The 19248-nt window shown below is 36.2% G+C and overlaps 1 protein-coding gene across 12 annotated transcripts in view; it reads left to right on the top strand.

Annotated features, from left to right (window-relative positions):
- Positions 1-19248, top strand: part of LRBA (LPS responsive beige-like anchor protein) — an 803036-nt gene that overhangs the window by 633918 nt on the left and 149870 nt on the right. For all 12 annotated transcript variants that reach the window (XM_081543940.1, XM_081543938.1, XM_081543941.1 and 9 more), the window contains one exon: positions 10096-10248. In XM_081543940.1, the coding sequence (XP_081400066.1) occupies positions 10096-10248 (153 nt within the window). The remainder of the gene's footprint in view (positions 1-10095; positions 10249-19248) is intronic.

The raw sequence follows: 19248 nt of genomic DNA, 5'->3' as shown, positions 1-19248 counted from the left end.
AGGATGAGATGGTTGGATGGCATCACCGACTCGATGGACATGGGTTTGGGTGGACTCCGGGAGTTGGTGATGGACAGAGAGGCCTGGCGTGCTGCAATTCATGGGGTCGCGGAGAGTCGGACACGACTGAGCGACTGAACTGAACTGAACTGAACTGAACCACCATCATTTTCTGTTCCTTTATCTTGCCTTTTTTTTTCCAACATAATGCTTGCCACCAATTGACATGATACATACATTAGTTTGTTTATTTCGTGTCTCCGTAGCTGGAGCTCTCTGAAGGTGGGGACTTTCTGTTTTGTTCCCTTGGTAACCTCAGCATTTACAACAATGCCTTGCATTTAGTTAGAAATCAGTAAATATTGGTTGAATGAATGAATGAGTGGATATAAATATATCAAGAAAAGAGGCGCCAGTGAAAAAGCATGGGATAGATAGGTCATTTGAGGAGAAAAAGGAGAGTGTCTGGCCATCTCCACTAGAAGGGCACAGAAAAATCCAATCGGTAGGTACTTCACTGAGGCTCCCGACATCTCATATTTTAGGACGGGCTTATCTCTGCACAGGAGAACTGGTAGCTGAATATCATCTGCTGACCAAGAGTTGTTAATACTCCAGTTTTCTACAGTTTTACAATTAAGGCACACTGAGTTTTTACTCACATAGCTTTATAAATGAAGTCCATGATGGCATCCCACTACTGATCATATCTTGGATATTCAATTTAAAAATCTATCTTATAACTTTTTGTGTATCATTAGTGATGAATGCAAAATTTTATTGTTATGAAATCAGTAAGATCAGTATAGCATATTCCATACTTAAAATTAAATAGAATGCGATTAAATCCTAGGAGTTTACTAAATAGTATTTTAAAAATAAATGGCCATCAGTAATATTATACAGAATTGATTTTAGCTTTAATAACTCTTAAAGGTATTAAATGTGTATTTGTTCATTAGAAGTAATAATAGAAAATAGAGATGATCAGAAAATAGTTTTGTGTGTGTGCTGTGAGATTTGTTAAACATGAGACCTTTGACTTGCCCTCCACTACTTCAGAAACCCCAGGGGCTGTGATCTGAAGATAAGTTAGGTTTCTTTTCTCCTCTATCAGCATGTCTTCTACCATAATACATTCCACAGATGCTGATAGCATCAGCGTTAGAGCCATTTATAAGAAAATGTTTAGCTACAGTTAGTAGAACATAATTGCTGGATATGTATTTCTTGAAGTATTTGCTAAGTGAAAAGGCTTAGGTTAGGATGACTTGATAGTTTTATTTTCTTCATCTATTCTTCCTGTTTTGAAACAAACTTCTAAATAATTCAGAATTTTAATAATACTAAAAGAAAGTAAAATTAGAATCCTACCCTTTTCTATACATCCTTTGCACATTTATGGCACATGTATCTCCCTCCCTCCCTCTTCTTCTTGCTCTCTCTCCATTCTCCCTCTCTCTCCCCCTCTCTCTTTCCTTCCTTCTCTCTCCCCCTCTCCCTCTCTTTCTCTCTTCCTTCTCTCTGTTTTTTTGGCAGTCTCTCTCTTTCAGTCTCTCTGTTTCACATCCACTTTAGAGTGAGCTCAAGCTGTCTTACTTCTCCTGTAACAAGGTAGAACACTCACACTCTAACTGAACTGTATTTGTGTTCATCCTTGTTTTTATACGAAACTTACAGATTTGTTAATTTAGCCACATCTTTTTAACCCTTTTCTTTTTCATGCATCAGTAAGTTAAATGATATACCTGTGTACTAATATTTTTCTAGTATTGAACTTTGTACTCTTGTGTCTACAATGAACCATTTTTTTGTTGTTCTTGTTATTCTTTGACAAAAAGTACTTGAGAAACTGAATATTTTTCTTCTTATGCTACTTACATACTGGGCAGAAAAAAAAGTTTTTAAAGCACTTAGAAAATGTTCCTATCTTCCTGAATTATAAAAATGTACACAGGTCAGCTGTAGTTTGTTTTTTGAATTAGTGATATTATGTTTTTGTTCAGTGGAAAAACATAGATTGTTCATTAATATATTTTCGATTCTGGTGTTAACTTGTCTTCCCCATACTTAAAGCAATATGTATGTATTTTATAACTTGCTCCAGAAAAGATTTATGGTGGACGTTTTATTTCCATCTTCTGGCAGTCACCGCTTACCTATTATTTGCATCATCAATGTCCATTATCTCTCCCCAAATTACACTGTCCTGGAAGATAGGTGTCTGAAACAGCAAAAGATACAGCGAAGATGTCCAGTCCAAATCTGCAGGTGAAAAAATGTGTTTGAAAGCGGGAAAGTGCTATAAAGTATTGAGAGTATTCATCATAAAATGAGACATGTGAACCTATGCTGTCATTGTTAGTAAAAATAAATAAATCTGTCTTAAATGTGATAGCTATTTAGTAGAAACTGTTAAGACTCAAATACTTTAGTTGTCATATTTACTTTTACAAGTAAATTTTGTTAAATGCCCTTAGGATTATGTTAAATGCTTTTAAGAATGTCTGTTATCATTGAGTTATCTGTTGGCTTTAAGAATCAGGCAAGTTATCTCTAATTTGGGATTGTTACCATGGGCACATTAATGATGATAATAATAATAATAGTAAGATCTTTTGTGCTTGTAGAATTCTGTATTATCTCATATTAGCCTTACAATAACCCTGTGCTTTAGAAATGGCACTTGAGGTAACTAAGGCTGCCCTGGTGGCTCAGATGATAAAGAATCTGCCGGCAGTGTGGGAGACACAGGTTTGATGCCTGGTTTGGGAAAATCGTCTGGAGAAGGGGATGGCAATCCACTCCAGTATGCTTGCCAAGAGAATTCCATGGGCACAGGAGCCTGGTGGGCTATAGTTCAAGGGGTTGCAAAGAGTCAGACACTACTGAGTAACTACACTTTCAAGGGTTAGAAAAGTTAAATTAAAACCATGTGACCAGTAAGTTGAATAGACAATATATAATCTAAAATTTTGCTTTCACATCTTTTTTTTTTTACTATCAGTATCCCCAAAGCAGTATACATTAAATTAGTTACCTTGCTGTCATGCTTATATTTGACTTGTCAGGATTTCATATTTTAACAAAAAGGGAAAAAATATTTAACTTTAGTTGTGAAGTAGCATCTTTGTTCTTATTTCAGTTTTGATTACCTTATTTCTTTGGATTAAAAGACTAGTATTTGTCATGGTTTCCCGGGTATTATTGAAGTGATGGTTTTAATTCAATGGATAGAATTGGTGACTATTAGAAGGTGAATCGTACAGCCTTGCTGCAGAGGCCATTCATATCAATGCAGATTGTACCTTAGTAAAGAAAACCAAACATATGTGTGGTCACAACCAATCCTTGTCATTATGCCATGAAAGCCTGGGGATTTGTGATCAAAGCAATGGGCTTATCCTTAACTGTGGTATAACCTCTGGGTGAACCTTTCAAACTTTTATTTTAAGAGATGATACACTACATTTTGACCATGTTACTTACCTCTAAGACCTATCCACCTAATTAAATGATAGAGATTAAAATTATTGTCAGCAAGTCAAAAGAAAATGTGAATTGTGAATATCTCTGTCTTCTGTCAGTGTTGTTTACTTATCATTTTCCACTGATGTTTTAAAGAATTGCTGAACATGTGTTTTTTATCCAGAGCTGAATGTTCTGTTCTGATGAATATAAAACATACTTCACTTTGTAAATGTACGTTAGAAGCATTAGAGAGACATAATCTTTGACTCTGTCACTAAATTTCATCTGTCAAAGGAGATAATTCTGAACTGTAATATTTAGTGTTATATCAAGGCATGGTTCTTAGAAAGATGCTTTAGGATTTAGATGGAATTCTGCATGTAACTTGAATGTCATTATCATCCATAATAAAATTTAGGCATATATATACTTACTTGTTTCTTTGGTTACATGTTGGTGTACCTCAGTTGAGTTCAGCTGTTTATTTCCTATTACGAGGGTATTCAACTTTCATCAACTGATTTACTTTTGCAGATCTCCTTATAGTGAGATTATAATATATTTTCAGTATATATACTTACTTTGTTACTTAATTGTCTTTAATTGTTGATGTCCTTTATACTATGTTAGATACTTCATAATCATTCTCTTCAGTTTTAATTTACTGGAAACGTGTATATTTTTAAATTATCTCCTGTTCCATGTATATAGCCCTCTCCAAACCAACTGAACAGTTCTTCATTGATCATTGGAAGCAAATGATATATGCATGTTCCAATCTCTGTGCTTCTTCTTAAGATACTCCCCTGGTCAGGACTATTCTTGTCTTTCCCCTCTGCTATTTATCTTTGATTGTAACTACCATTCTTCAATCAGATTTTTACTGAATGTCTAAATGTGCCACTTACTCTGTCTAGGCTTTGGAGGGGTAGCAAGACATATAAGGTCCTTAATCTCCCGGAGCTGTCAATTTAGAGGGAGCAGTATAGTTTGATGAGAGTTGTATTAGGAAAGTACAGTATATTATGTTCTTCTCTCCAGAACTTTCTCTGACAACCCCAACTTTTAGGCATCCTTTTTTTTCTTTTGAATTTCTAGAAGGCTGTTTGTGCCTATAACCAATTTACTCCCGATTAATATATCCTTTCACTGTTTAGGAATTTACATCTGTGATCTGTAGAGGGGAAGTAACATTTATGTCTCCATAACCCACATCCTAACACACTTCTTTGCAGAGTAAAAATGAACTGAATTTCTTTGTGATTGTGAGTGTTATATAACACTTCATATCTATCTAATGCTTACATCAGTTATCAAAGAATCAAGTAACAGGAACTTTAAAAAAGTTTTACTCTGTTCATAGTGAGTTATATCATTTTGTTTCCTAGAAATAATTGTGAGTGGATATATTGGTACTTTTTATTATTTAAATACAGTTCACTCTTGAACAACATAGGTTTGAACTGCATGGGTCTACTTATATCTGGATTTTTTTCAATAGTAAATACTATAGTACTTCCCTGTCCAGGATTGGTTGAATCCATGGATTCAGAAGCACCTATGCAGGACGCAGAGGAACTGCAGATATGAAGTGCCAATTTTTGACTGGGTGGAGGGTTGTTGTTCAGTTGCTAAGTCGTGTCTCACTCTTTGCAACCCCATGAACTGCAGCATGCCAGACTTCCCTATCTTTCACTGTCTCCCTGAGTTGCTCAAATTCATGTATATTGAGTCAGTGATGCCATCCAACCATCTCATCCTCTGTTGCCTACTTCTTTTGCTTTCAGTCTTTCCCAGCATCAGGGTCTTTTCCAGTGAGTCATCTCTTCATATCAGGTAAACAAAGTACAGGAACTTCAGCATCAGACCTTCCAATGAATATTCAGGGTTGATTTCCTTTAGGTTTGATCTTCTTGCTATCCAAAGGACTCTCAAGAGTCTTCTCTAACACCACAGTTCAAAAACACCAATTTTTTGGCGCTCAGCCTTCTTTATGGTCCAACTCTCACATCCATACATGACTACTGGAAAAACTATAGCTTTTACTCTGTGGACTTTTGTCGGCAAAATAATGCCTCTGCTTTTTAACATGCTGTCTAGGTTTGTCATAGCTATTCTTCCAAGGAGCAGGCATCTTTTAATTTCGTGACTGCAGTCATCATCTGCATTGATTTTGGAGCCCAAGAAAATGAAATCTGACACTGTTTCCACATATTCCTCATCTATTTGCCATGAAGTGATAGGACCGGATGCCATGATCTTCGTTTTTTTGAATGTTGAGTTTTAAGCCAGCTTTTTCACTCTCCTATTTGACCTTCATCATGAATCTCTCTTTAGTTCCTCTTTACTTTCTGTCATTAAAGTGGTATTATCTGCATATCTGAGGTTGTTGTTATTTCTCCCAGCTTGTGATTCATCCACCCCAGCATTTCGCATGATGTACTCTGCATATAAGTTAAATGTGTTTTCCAAGGATCAACTGTATATATTTAAATCTGTAACCACTAACTCAAATATATAGATGTCCTCATTTAAATTTAGATCTTCATATTCTGCTAGTAGGAAATTCATTCACAGTCATTAGATGGTTAGGACAAAGGCCTCCTTTCCCAAGGCTTGAATGAGATACAGGCTTATGTGGTACCTAAAAAAATTGGCTCTCACATCTTCAGTTCATCTTTTTCGCTAGTAATATATCCTCATTGTCTAGGATGTATGGTCTTTTGGAAGCTGGCAGTTCTGCTGATTATCCAACTTGAGTAAAATATTTGCTGATGCCAAAAGCCCTGGTACCAAGTGACTGGCTTACCTAAGTGCACCATCATGGAGCCTGTGTGCAGGGGGGAAGATAGTTCTCTGTGTAAGGGTGCTTGACTGAAGGAAAGAAGAGAAGCCCAAATCTACCCATACTACACTCTCCAAACTGAATTCTCCTGTGACTGAATTAGCCTTGAAAGATTGCTTTTTTTCTAATTCATATAGAGGCACCATACGAACAAGTTGCGATCCTGATGACCACGTACCATCCCCTAGGTTCCAGACTAACCTCTTTATCCCCTTCCCTTCTCCTTTGGCTGACAGAACAGACTACCAATTTTGAGAAGTTTGGTTCCCTAATTCTGGGGGAAATCTCTCTTCTCTTTGGTTTCTGTCTTTTAAAAATACTCACCCTTGACACTACTTCTCCTGGACATTTTACATAATCTCCTGTTTGCTTAGACTTTCACAAAAGACAGAAAAAGGGGATGTTTTCAGGAGGCCTCTTCTCTGGACTCTGCAAATATTCTGGAAATGCCTGACAACTATCTTGAAACTGGAAGGATGTATGGAGTGGGAGACTGAGAAGTAAAAAGTAAAGAAGCATAACACAGAATTCCCATCCCAATAAATTTCAAGTGAAATATGAAGCCTAATTTTTATTTGTTTTATATTTTTGTTTTTTGTTTAACCGTTTTGTTTTGTATTGGGGTATAGCCAGTTAACAAACACTGTTGTGGTAGTTTCAAGTGAACAGCGAAAGGACTTAGGCATACATATACATGGATCCATTCTCCCTCAAAGCCCCCTCCCATCCAGCCTGCCACATAACACTGAACAGAGTTCCATTAATTTTTAATTGATAAAGTTTACAGTTTTAATTTAGAGTATCTTTATAGCATCCTTTGTACAAAATTTATAAGGTATCTATCTTTAGTAGGAAATCACAAATAAAGTCTATGGTAATTATGGAAATTGATATGTTTTTACCTCCCTCCCAGCATTATAGAAATTATACACCTGAAAGTTTAACATGGTCCAGTCATATCTTTTATTAAAAATTTCTTGTTTGTTTTATATGTAATTTTGCTCTATTTTATTTTGAGATAAATTAACTGAATTTATATTTAGGGTAAGGGCTTCCCTGGTGGCTCACACGGTAAAGAATCTACTTGCAATACAGGCAAGACAGGTTCAATCCCTGGGTCGGAAAGATCCTCTGGAGAAGGAAATGGCAACCCACTCCAGTATTCTTGCTTGGAGAATTCCATGGACAGAGGAACCTGGCGGGCTACAAATCCATGGGATCGCAAAGAGTCCGACAGGACTGAGCAAGCAACATACACACAGACATACATACATATTGAGAGTATATGACCTTTCTAAGCTGTCAATATTAAAGCAAGAAAATAAATTCATAATGAACTTATATGTTTAAATAAAGTGGCCCAGGAACAAAATATATTTCTGTTCATTGAATTTAGAACCTGTAAAAGCACCAATGAAGAGCATTTATGTTTTGAGCAAATATATTTTTGTCAGTTTATTTAGCTAAATAAAATGAGAGATTTAGAAGATGGGAAAAAACATAAAAAATCATAAGAACTTTGGTGCTACATAAGAAGAAATAAAGATTTTATTTTTAAGAAAATTACTGTGAAAGGTCACTTGTCCCCTTTCTGCTTTCTAGATATGGTCTCAAGAAAGAGTATATTTTTTGTCTATTTTTATTGTGTAATATGTATCTCTGATTTATGATGCAGGTGACTGATCTCCCAAATAAAAACTTGGGAGAACCTAGCATCTGAAATTCAGCCATTATTATTGTTTTGACTCCTAGGGGAATTACTACAGAGAAGCATAGTGTGTATAAGAGGCAGAAGAAGGATGACATCCTCTGTGAGAGTATTAGGGTGAGGGTAGAGGTACACAAATATTATAGCATACTTCAGCAAATTGATAGTTATAAAGCAACATATCCATATATGGGTAAAACAAATGGCCATGGAATAACTCGTATCCAACTCTTTTGTGACCCCATGGACTGTAGCCTGCCAGACTCCTCTGCCTTGCAATTTCCCAGGCAAAACACTGGAGTGGGTTGCCATTTCCTTCTCCAGGGGATCTTCCTGACCCAGGGATCAAACACACGTCTCCTGCCTTCACAGGCAAGTTCTTTACCTCTAAGCCACCATCGAAGCGTGTGTGTGTGTGTGTGTGTGTGTGTGTGTGTGTATGTAACTTTTTTTCAGGAGAACTAATTTTCTTATCATGAAAAACTGGAAAGTTTTTTTACTTTTTAAAAAAAATGCTTAGAATATATGTTAAAAACATGTTTAGCACTGTGTATGCTATGTAAATAGAGCCTATGCTTATTTGATGATTAGGTACAGAGGCTTTAATTACATAGAGTTAAATGTTGACCTAAATGTTTCTCTAATTTCCAAATTTATCATAAATCAGCTGTATAACCTTAGGTGAATTGCTTAAGTTCTTTGAGCCTTAGTTGATTATTTAAATGGCGATGATACCTTACCTTGTAAAATTGCTGTGGAGATTAAATGTGGTAAGTTGTGAAGTTTAAATGTGATGTTTATTAAGAGTTTATTTTAGTACTTCACTCATCTCATGCAGTAAATGTTATTTAGCTCAAACGAATTGAATATAGCTTTTTTTGCATAAAATAGCACATATATGTCTTTTGTTAGACTTATTTATATGCATCATTTTGGAGAAGAAAACCATAAAATTTTTGTATGATCACTGTATCATTTTCCTTATGATTCAACTTTTAATAGGATACTTCCTTTTAAAAAAATTTTTGTTAAGTTTAAATGTTTTTCAAGTTAGTGATCATGTGGTTGCCAGGCATGTGGAGGACAGGGTCATTTCTACCCTTCTTAGTTAATTATTGTGATTGTAAACAAAGGATGTACGATTCAAAGTCAAGCAGCATTTCACATGGATGATGGAGGTGATAATAGCTTAATTCCTGCTGAATTTTTTTTCTTTGCTCTAGTGAATTCATACTGACCTTGTCCAAAATCTGATGACCTCCCTATTTTACTCAACCATTTGGAAAGCCAGGCTGCCATAGCTGGCCCTGAGGGGGTAGCTGAAAGACCACTGAGTCACTGACCCATGTCAAGACTGGATTTCAAGTCTGATCTGTAGGACCTCTGAAATAATTATACATGGGGCTTATTGTACTCAAAAACCTAACTGGTTGCATTTTTGTGCTTATTAAGTATCTTGTTAAAGTATGTTTTAAATGTCCTTATTTAAGTCGTATTTAATTTACTATTTCTCATGCAGGTCATTTTCTAGACTAATTATAAATTTTGATCTTTTGTCAGATTTAGTACCTTAAAACTGAACTTGAGTGTTTTGAAATGTGAGCAAAATATATTATTACATCATGGCTAACTTTATTGAATATCTTCCTGGTTCATGATGGACCAAAGCATTTTAATGTTTATAAAGATTTTGTTTTTTTATGGCAAAAATTCCATATACCTAAACAAAAAATCTAGTTTAAGCTGTTGTTAATATGGTGGCATGTTAATCTCTGTTTATATGTTTTCTAACCTCAAATATTACTCAAATGTTGGCATTTTAAGGGTTTTGAGGTTATAAGAATTGTCATAAGGAAAGCATATGACCACCCAGTAAGGTGATTTTTTAGATTTGATTGGATGTGATCTGTCACCCTTGATAAAACTTTGTGATAGAGCTAGGATATGAAAAGAGAAAAAATTTTCCTATGTTTATTTTGCTCTTCTGCATAATAGGAAATGTGTAGCTTTTTATAAATACTTTCAGTATACTACAGTTTATAATATGATTTTGTCTTTTATTTTTATATAGGAGCTGATCCCTGAATTTTATTATCTCTCTGAGATGTTTGTCAACTTCAATAATTATAACCTTGGAGTGATGGATGATGGGACAGTAGTGTCTGATGTTGAACTTCCTCCTTGGGCCAAAACCTCAGAAGAATTTGTTCGCATAAACAGATTGGTAAGTTAGAATCATCTACTCTGTCATGAAAATTTTCTCAAAGTGTATTTCATGTGTTGGTATAATCATTAACCCTTACTCTTCTGAACAAAACTGTAGTTGATAGGGATAACTGAAAGTGACATGATAGTTCATAAATCTCTGTATATACTTTATAAAATCTTATTGACATGAAAGGTATAATGGTTTCTTTTATGCAGAATTTAAGCTACTTTTATATGAATGTGATAACTCAAGATTATAAGTGAAAGTTACAAGTGAATTTCGTAGAGAATGCTGTGCTTTTTCAAACACGAGTTTCTTGTACCATTAGAAGTACATAATTCTGTGTTCCAGGTTAGAAGGCCACTGAGCATTTTGATAATAGAAACAAAATTTTCAAATTATAACCTGTATCTTTCTTTTGATGGAAATCCTCATGTAATATTTAGAATAGGACAACTTTAAAATTTAAAGCATAGTAATCACTGTGCTTGCAAAAAAACTCTCAAGAATCCTCTATGGGACTCTGTAATATCCCCTGTTTTATGGGTTCTTGATTATTCTATGAAAAACTAATATGACTTTTCCTTTAGGCCCTTAACTTTCATATATGCTGGGAATCAGGAAGCCTTATTATCAGTTTCTTTAAAGTAGTATCTTTATCATACTTCATACTAAAAATTGAATGTGAATTTCATTGTGTTTTTAATTTACGCCAAAACAAAAACGTTTTTTTTTTTTGGTATCAGTAAGATGGTAGGCGCTGAGAGTGGACATCAGAGGGCAGACAGACTAAAACCACAATCACAGAAAACTAACCAATCTAATCACATGGACCACAGCCTTGTCTAACTCAATGAAACTATGAGCCATGCTGTGTAGGGCCACCCAAGACAGATGGGTCATGGTGGAGAGTTCTAACAAAATGTGGTACACTGGAGAAGAAAATGGCAAACCACATCAATATTCTTGCCTTGAGAACTCCATGAGCAGGATGAAAAGGCAAACAGGTAGGACACTGAAGGATGAACTCCCCAGGTTGGTAGGTGCCCAATATGCTACTGGAGATCAGTGGAGAAATAACTCTAGAAAGAATGAAGGGATGGAGCCAAAGCAAAAACAACACCCAGTTGTGGATGTGACTGGTGATTGAAGCAAGGTCCAATGCTGTAAAGAGCAATCCTGCATAGGAACCGGGAATGTTAGGTCCATGAATCAAGGCAAATTGGAAGTGGTCAAACAGGAGATGGCAAGAGTGAACGTCAAAATTTTAGGAATCATCAAACTAACATGGGCTAGAATGGGTGAATTTAACTCAGATGACCATTACATCTGCTACAGTGGGCAAGAATCCCTTAGAAGAAATGGAGTAGCCATCATAGTCAACGAAAGAGTCTGAAATGCGGTACTTGGATGCAGTCTCAAAAAGGACAGAATGATCTCTGTTCGTTTCCAAGGAAAACCATTCAATATCACAGTAATCCAAGTCTACGCCCTGACCAATAATGCTGAAGAAGCTGAAGGTGAACGATTCTATGAAGACCTATAAGAGATTTAGAATTAACACCCCCAAAAGATGTCCTTTTCATTATAGGGGACTGGAATGCAAAAGTAGGAGGTCAAGAAACACCTGGACTAACAGGCAAATTTGGCCTTGGAGTACAGAATGAAGCAGGGCAAAGGCTAATAGAGTTTTGCCAAGAGAATGCACTGGTCATAGCAAACACCCTCTTCCAACGACACGAGAGAAGGCTCTACACATGAACATCACCAGATGGCCAGCACCGAAATCAGATTGATTATATTCTTTGCAGCCAAAGATGGAGACACTCTATACAGTCAGCAAAAACAAGACCGGGAGCTGAGTATGGCTCAGATCATGAACTCCTTATTGCCAAATTCAGACTGAAATTGAAGAAAGTGGGGAAAACCACTAGACCATTCAAGTATGACCTAAATCAAATCCCTTATGATTATACAGTGGAAGTGAGAAATAGATTTATGGGACTAGATCTGATAGAGAGCCTGATGAACTATGGATGGAGGTTTGTGACATTGTATAAGAGACAGGGATCAAGACCATCCCCAAGACAAAGAAATGCAAAAAAAGCAAAATGGCTGTCTGAGGAGGCCTTAAAAATAGCTGTGAAAAGAAGAGAGGTGAAAAGCAATGGAGAAAAGGAAAGATATACCCATTTGATGCAGAGTTCCAAAGAATAGCAAGGTGACATAAGAAAGCCTTCCAAAGTGATCAGTGAAAAGAAATAGAGGAAAACAATAGAATGGGAAAGACTGGAGATCCCTTCAACAAATTAGAGATACCAAGGGAATATTTCATGCAAAGATGGACACAATTAAGGACAGAAATGGTATGGACCTAACAGAAACAGAAGATATTAAGAAGAGGTGGAAAGAATACACAGAAGAACTGTAAAAAAAGACCTTCACGACCCAGATAATCACAATGGTCTGATCACTCACTTAGAGCCAGACATCCTGGAATGTGAAGTCAAGTGGGCCTTAGGAAGCATCACTACAAACAAAGCTAGTGGAGGTGATGGAATTCCAGTTGATCTGTTTCAAATCCTAAAAGATGATACTGTGAAAGTGCTGCATTCAATATGGTAGCAAATCTGGAAAACTCAGCAGTGGCCACAGGACTGGAAAAGGTCAGTTTTCATTCCAATCTCAAAGAAAGGCAATGCCAAAGAATGCTCAAACTACCGCACAATTGCACTCATCTCACACGCTAGTAAAGTAATGCTCAAAATTCTCCAAGCCAGGCTTCAACAATACGTGAACCGTGAACTTCCAGATGTTCAACCTGGTTTTAGAAAAAACAAAGGAACCAGAGATCAAATTGCCAACATCCGCTGGATCATCGAAAAAGCAAGAGAGTTCCAGAAAAACATCTATTTCTGCTTTATTGACTATGCCAAAGCCTTTGACTGTGTGGATCACAACAAACTGTGGAAAATTCTGAAAGAGATGGGAATACCAGACCACCTGACCTACCTCTTGAGAAACCTGTATGCAGGTCAGGAAGCAACAGTTAGAACCAGACATGGAACAACAGACTGGTTCCAAATAGGAAAAGGAGTACATCAAGGCTGTATATTGTCACCCTGCTTATTTAACTTATATGCAGAATACATCATGAGAAACGCTGGGCTGGAAGAATCACAAGCTGGAATCAAGATTGCTGGGAGAAATATCAATAACCTCAGATAAGCAGATGACACCACCCTTATGGCAGAAATTGAAGAAGAACTAAAGAGCCTCTTGATGAAAGTGACAGAGGAGAGTGAAAAAGTTGGGTTAAAGCTCAACATTCAGAAAACTAAGATCCTGGCATTTGGTCCTATCACTTCTTGGCAAATAGATGGGGAAACAGTGGAAACAGTGGCTGACTTATTTTGGGGGGCTCCAAAATCACTGCAGATGGTGACTGCAGCCATGAAATTAAAAAGACGCTTACTCCTTGGAAGGAAAGTTATGACCGACCTAGACAGCATATTAAAAAGCAGAGACATTACTTTGCCAACAAAGGTCCATTTAGTCAAGGCTATGGTTTTGCCAGTAGTCATGTACAGATGAGAGAGTTGGACTATAAAACAAGCTGCACGCCAAAGAATTGATGCTTTTGAACTGTGGTGTTGGAGAAGACCCTTGAGAATCCCTTGGACTGCAAGGAGATCCAACCAGTCCATCCTAAAGGAAATCAGTCCTTGTGTTCATTGGAAAGACTGATGTCGAAGCCTAAACTCCAGTACTTTGGCCACCTGATGCCAAGAGCTGACTCATTTGACAAGACCCTGATACTGGGAAAGATTAAAGGCAGGAGGAGAAGGGGACGACAGAGGATGAGATGGTTGGATGGCATCACTGACTCAATGGACATGAGTTTGTGTAAACTCTGGGAGTTGGTGATGGACAGGGAGGCCTGGCGTGCTACAGTCTATGGGGTCGCAAGAGTCAGACACAACTGAGCAACTGAACTGAACTAAAAACAAAAATTATTTCATTTTCGTTTTCTTGATGCCTTTTCTTACTTTATCTAACAAAATTGTATTTTAATCCTGTATTCTAGATCCTAATTGTAATCTTGCTATTATTGAAATTTCCCGTTTTATATATACTGGAAGCAATGCAGAAGGAGTCAAAAGAACATAGGCTTTGACATTAGACTAGTCTTCCTAATCCTGGATCACATTGCTGTTTATGGGACTTTAGGCAAGTTAACCTTCTGAACCTCGGTTTCCTCACTGAAATTTGAAAATAATTTGTATAAAGCTATAATTATGTATGTAAAATACCTAGAATTTTCTCTGGCTTATGGGAAACATTCAGTAAATAGCACTTAACTTTATTCTGTCACAGTCTTAAGGTACCTGTTGCATTTTCGTTTGCCTCACAGATTTTTCAAGATTTTCAAGTTACTATAATTAAAATGGAAGCCGAAGGCAAAGCTTAGTTCTAAAAGATGTGGGAGGATGTTTAACTTTTTAATGTGGCAATTGTCTATCATTGTGTGATTTTTTTTTTTTTTTAACCCCTTTCAGCAGTGCATAGATGTCAATAGAAGGTTCAATGATTCTGTAGTTTTCAGGGTAGGGGGCCAGTTTGTTTTTGCTTACAATTATTTTCTACATTTCCAAAACACATTTATTAGGTATAATTGACATACCATAAACACCACCTTTTAAAAAGTTCTCAATTCAATGAGTTTTAGTAAATGTATACAATTGTGTAAGTGTCAACACAGTCAGCTCACATCACTCCAAAATGTTTCCTCGTATATGTTTGCTCCCAATCCTAGTTCTAGGCAATCACCAATTCTGTCTGTATAGCTCTTCTTTTTCTAGAAATCTTACATTGATAGAAACCTGAAGAGTGTAGTCCTTTTGTACCTGACTCTCTTACTCAGCACGATGTTCTTGAGACTCATCATGTTGTGCATATTTCTTTGTGTTGCTGCATAGTATCCCTTTGTATAGATAATAACATATTTTATTTACCAGCTTGTAGACATTTGGCTTTTTTCTAGTTTTAGGCTATCAAGAATATTTGCACATGTCTTAGAGTCTATATCTGGTTTCATTTGTCTTGGATAGATTCCTATGAGTTTAATTCCTGAGTCATATGATAAGAATAGGGCTTCCCAGGTGGTCCAGTGGTAAAGAATCTGCTTGCCAATGCAGGAGACGTGGGTTTGATCCATGGGTCAGGAAGATCCCCTGGAGTAGGAAATGACAACCTGTTCCAGTACACTTGCCTGGAAAATCCCATGGATGAGGAGCCTGGCAGACAGTCCATGGGGTCGCGCAGAGTCAGACATGACTGACTGACCACATGCACGCGTGATAAGAACATATTTACTGTTTTGCATTCCCATCAACAGTATGTGAAGCTTCAGTTTGCCGTATCCTTGCAAAGATTTGGTATTGTCAATGTTCTTTACTTTAGCTCTTCAGTGATTCCTTGGAATTTTAATTTCTGTTTCGGTAATGACTAATGGTGTTGGCCATCTTTTCACAGGCTTATTTTCTACTCATATATTGTTTGGTGAACTATCTATTCAAATCTTTTGCCTGTTTTTTAATTGTGTTGTTTGTTTTTTTATTATTTTGTTGTAAGACGTCTTTATATATTCACCATAAAAGTACTTTTTCCAACATATGTTTTGCAGATCTTTTTCTCAAAATTTGTGGCTTTTCTTTTGCTTTTTAATGGTTCCTTCTGAATCACCATTTTGAATGAATGTTTTTGTTAACTATTAAGTAGATATAAAATAATATTTATATAATATTTTAAAGATATAAATAGTCATTCCCATTCTTGAGAAGTATATCTCTTAGAAAAATTGAAATCATGTTGTGGTCATTATTGAAACATTTTTTTCTCAGTCTAAACTTTTAAGTCTCAAGGGAACCAGTTCTCTATTAGTTCATCAATTCATTATTACCATGTTTAGTATGGCTAAACATACAAAGAAATTTGTTAAAGTATTTGCTTTAAAAAAGGTTTAAGAGGCAGAAGCTTTTGAATAAGTTATATTTAAAGCTCTTCAGTGATATTTTGACCATTAAGGAAATATGATTATATAAAGTAAGGTAAGCCACTCTCCTGACAGTACCCTCACCCTTCTCAGACTGCACTCTCCTCAGAAAAACCAGGTCTGTTTGGAACAAGTCTCCCAAGGGCACAGGGGAAAAGAAGGTGGCAGCTTACCAAATTGTTCTTCATTAAGGTTTCAGTTTTGCCTGCTCATGCTTTAAACTTTGATGTGATTATGAAACTTTATACAAAGTAGTATTTAATAATACTAGTTGCACATTTATTATAACCTAAATAAGTAAGTGTTAGTCATTCAGTCATGTCTCTTTGCGACCCCATGGGCTGTAGCCTGCCAGACTCCTCTGTCCATGGGATTCTCCAGGCAAGAATACTGGAGTGTGTTGCCCCATTCCCTTCTCCAGGTGATCTTCCCAACCTAGGGATTGAACCTTGGTTGCCTGCATGGCAGGTGGATTCTTTACCGTCGGAGCCACCAAGGAAGCCTATTATAACTTATTATTGAATTATTAAACATTTGTCCCAGTGATTCCTCTTCCTGTGAACTTTACAGATGTCTTCATAGTTTAGGCTCTGAATAAGCTTATATTTGTAACAGAACTGATAAAAATTCACTGCAAATTAAATACAAACATTTTATAGTACAATATTTACATCTCTGATAATTTTAACTCCTAATTAGGAAAATACCTGATAGTACTTATATGTGTCTTTATGAAAGAATGTAATAACTCATTCATTCTTTCAAAAATATTTATTTTGCACCTATGATGAACAATGCTTTCCTACAGCTTTGTTCCTACAGTTTTGACTTCTCTTAAAATTTTCTGTTGACTCTCTGTTGTTAGTATGGTATTTTACTATCTGTTAGCATGTTATCACGTAAGGGTTTTATCCCCCTCCTCTTTTGGGTTTACCTCTTCAAGTCCACAGATTTTATGCAATGATTGTAGCTCATGAAATGCATACTACTTTGATCTGTGACCTTTTTGTGGTGCTAATCGGGTTCCTGATATCATTATACCTTACTCATTAATCATATTTCCTGCAGCCCGTCAGGCAGTCAGACAGAGCAAGTCCCTGTTTTCAGCCCTCTGTTGGCAGGTTTCTGCTTTTCCAGATTATTACAGACGATACTTTGGCTTCTCATAGTCAGAGCCACATCAAGCTGTGTGTTACAATTAAAGTCAGATGGTCCTCAGGTTGAACAGGAATATAGTGTTGCAGCTGTCTCTCTTCCTGGAACAAACCAGCACCAAGAACAGATGATCTATAGGACAGTGAATAATAACAGATTGTACAGTACTCCACTGGTAGCAGGGGATCCCAGATTTAATTAACTGACATACTCATTTTAGGATACCCAGCACGTCTTTTTAAAGTATTTGGTTGCCCAGATATTATCTCAAAGGAATAGAATATTTTTAGGAGCACGATTCTGATGTTGGACAGTAACCCTACATTTTGTATTTTTTTTGGAGGACTGGAACTGCTACCTTACCTAACCATGTTACTTCTTAGAGCTTGCTGTTGGTAGTGAAGATCTAAATAAGAATTACTGAATTGGCTAAAGTGTTGAATGTATATACAGAATCCTGTGTATTTTAGAAGGAAAACCCTCAGAGGTCTGATTATTTTTTCAGGTATATAAATTAAATTTTCTTTGTTCTGAAGAGTTGGAATCAGGGAAAAGCCAAAGCAGTCTTAACTACATCCCAGAGAGTGGTCTGTGTTATTTAATATTACCTAGATCAGGAAAAAAAAAAAAATTCCAAATGCTGCTTCAGAAATATAAATGAGAAACAGGCCTTCATACTTTAAAATAATATAAAAACATATGAGTTCTGACTGCTCATCATTTATCTCATGATAAAATGTCAATGTTATGGACCTATATTACACTGCCTCTTAGAACCCTTGAGTTTTAAGTTGAATAAGAGACATAAGACATAATAAGAAAACCATTTTCTCAGCAGTAATGTTACTTTAAAAGTTTATAGAAGTTGGTAAAGTGGAGCATTTTGTTTTAGCTGCAGAATGTATTGTTTATTCAACTTATAATAGTAATTTGTTCGTTTAACCAGTACTTCCTGAGTTGCCTGTTTGTGTACCAGCACTGTTAGTTAGACTCAGTGAGCCAGATAGACAGTATGTCTACTCTTTGGAGATTACTTCCTGTTTGATAACATAGGTTGTTGAAATAGAAAGCTTTTCAAGGCTGAGAGGTGGCATGAATTTAACAAAGGACATCTTCTATTGATGAATTGTCCTCTGGTTACCAGTTAGAATCCCATTTGCTTTTGTGTGTCTTCTATAGCTTCTGTCTTTCCTGCTGTGTCATAAAAGTGACATGAGTCGTCACTTGTTTGAGAAGGTAAAGAAAAATAAAGTGAGTATCTTATCTTCTTTCCGGATGATACATGGACAGATTAAAAGTGATTTTTATATTGTTTTCTAAGAGAAAAATTAAAATTTCCTATTTTATTTCATCACCTACCTTGTCTTTTCCTATCTATTGCTAAAATTTAAACCTATTTAAACCTTCATAGATCTTATGTATGTGAATGAACTTGGTCAGTCTTTTCTAACTTTCAAGAGCACTGACTAGGGAACATTTTTTTTAAGCTTTTTAGAATACAGATGCCAGAAGCTAACATTTTTTTTCATACTGTCCTTTTCCAATTGCTTTTTATTTTCTACATTGATAATGATGTGGCAAAGAATGTAAGTCATCAGAGCAATATAATTTGTAATAATTATTCTCAACTATGGGCATATCGTTTCCTCCACCTCCCTCATTGGATCTAAATCCTGGGAGGCTGGGGATAGATTTTTATTAATAGTTTTACAATCTAAAGCTATTATTACTTGGTTTGCCTTTAATCCTGTTATGTAATTTACTGCTAAATCTAGTTCAAAAAGGACACCTAAATAAGTGGGGGG

The sequence above is a fragment of the Giraffa tippelskirchi genome, chromosome 11 (genome assembly GCF_054371585.1).
Source record: "Giraffa tippelskirchi isolate mGirTip1 chromosome 11, T2T-mGirTip1v1.2.pri, whole genome shotgun sequence".
Classification (NCBI taxonomy): Eukaryota; Metazoa; Chordata; class Mammalia; order Artiodactyla; family Giraffidae; genus Giraffa; species Giraffa tippelskirchi.
The sequence above is the reverse complement of the archived record's forward strand: the minus strand, read 5'-3'. Positions and strand labels throughout refer to the sequence as shown.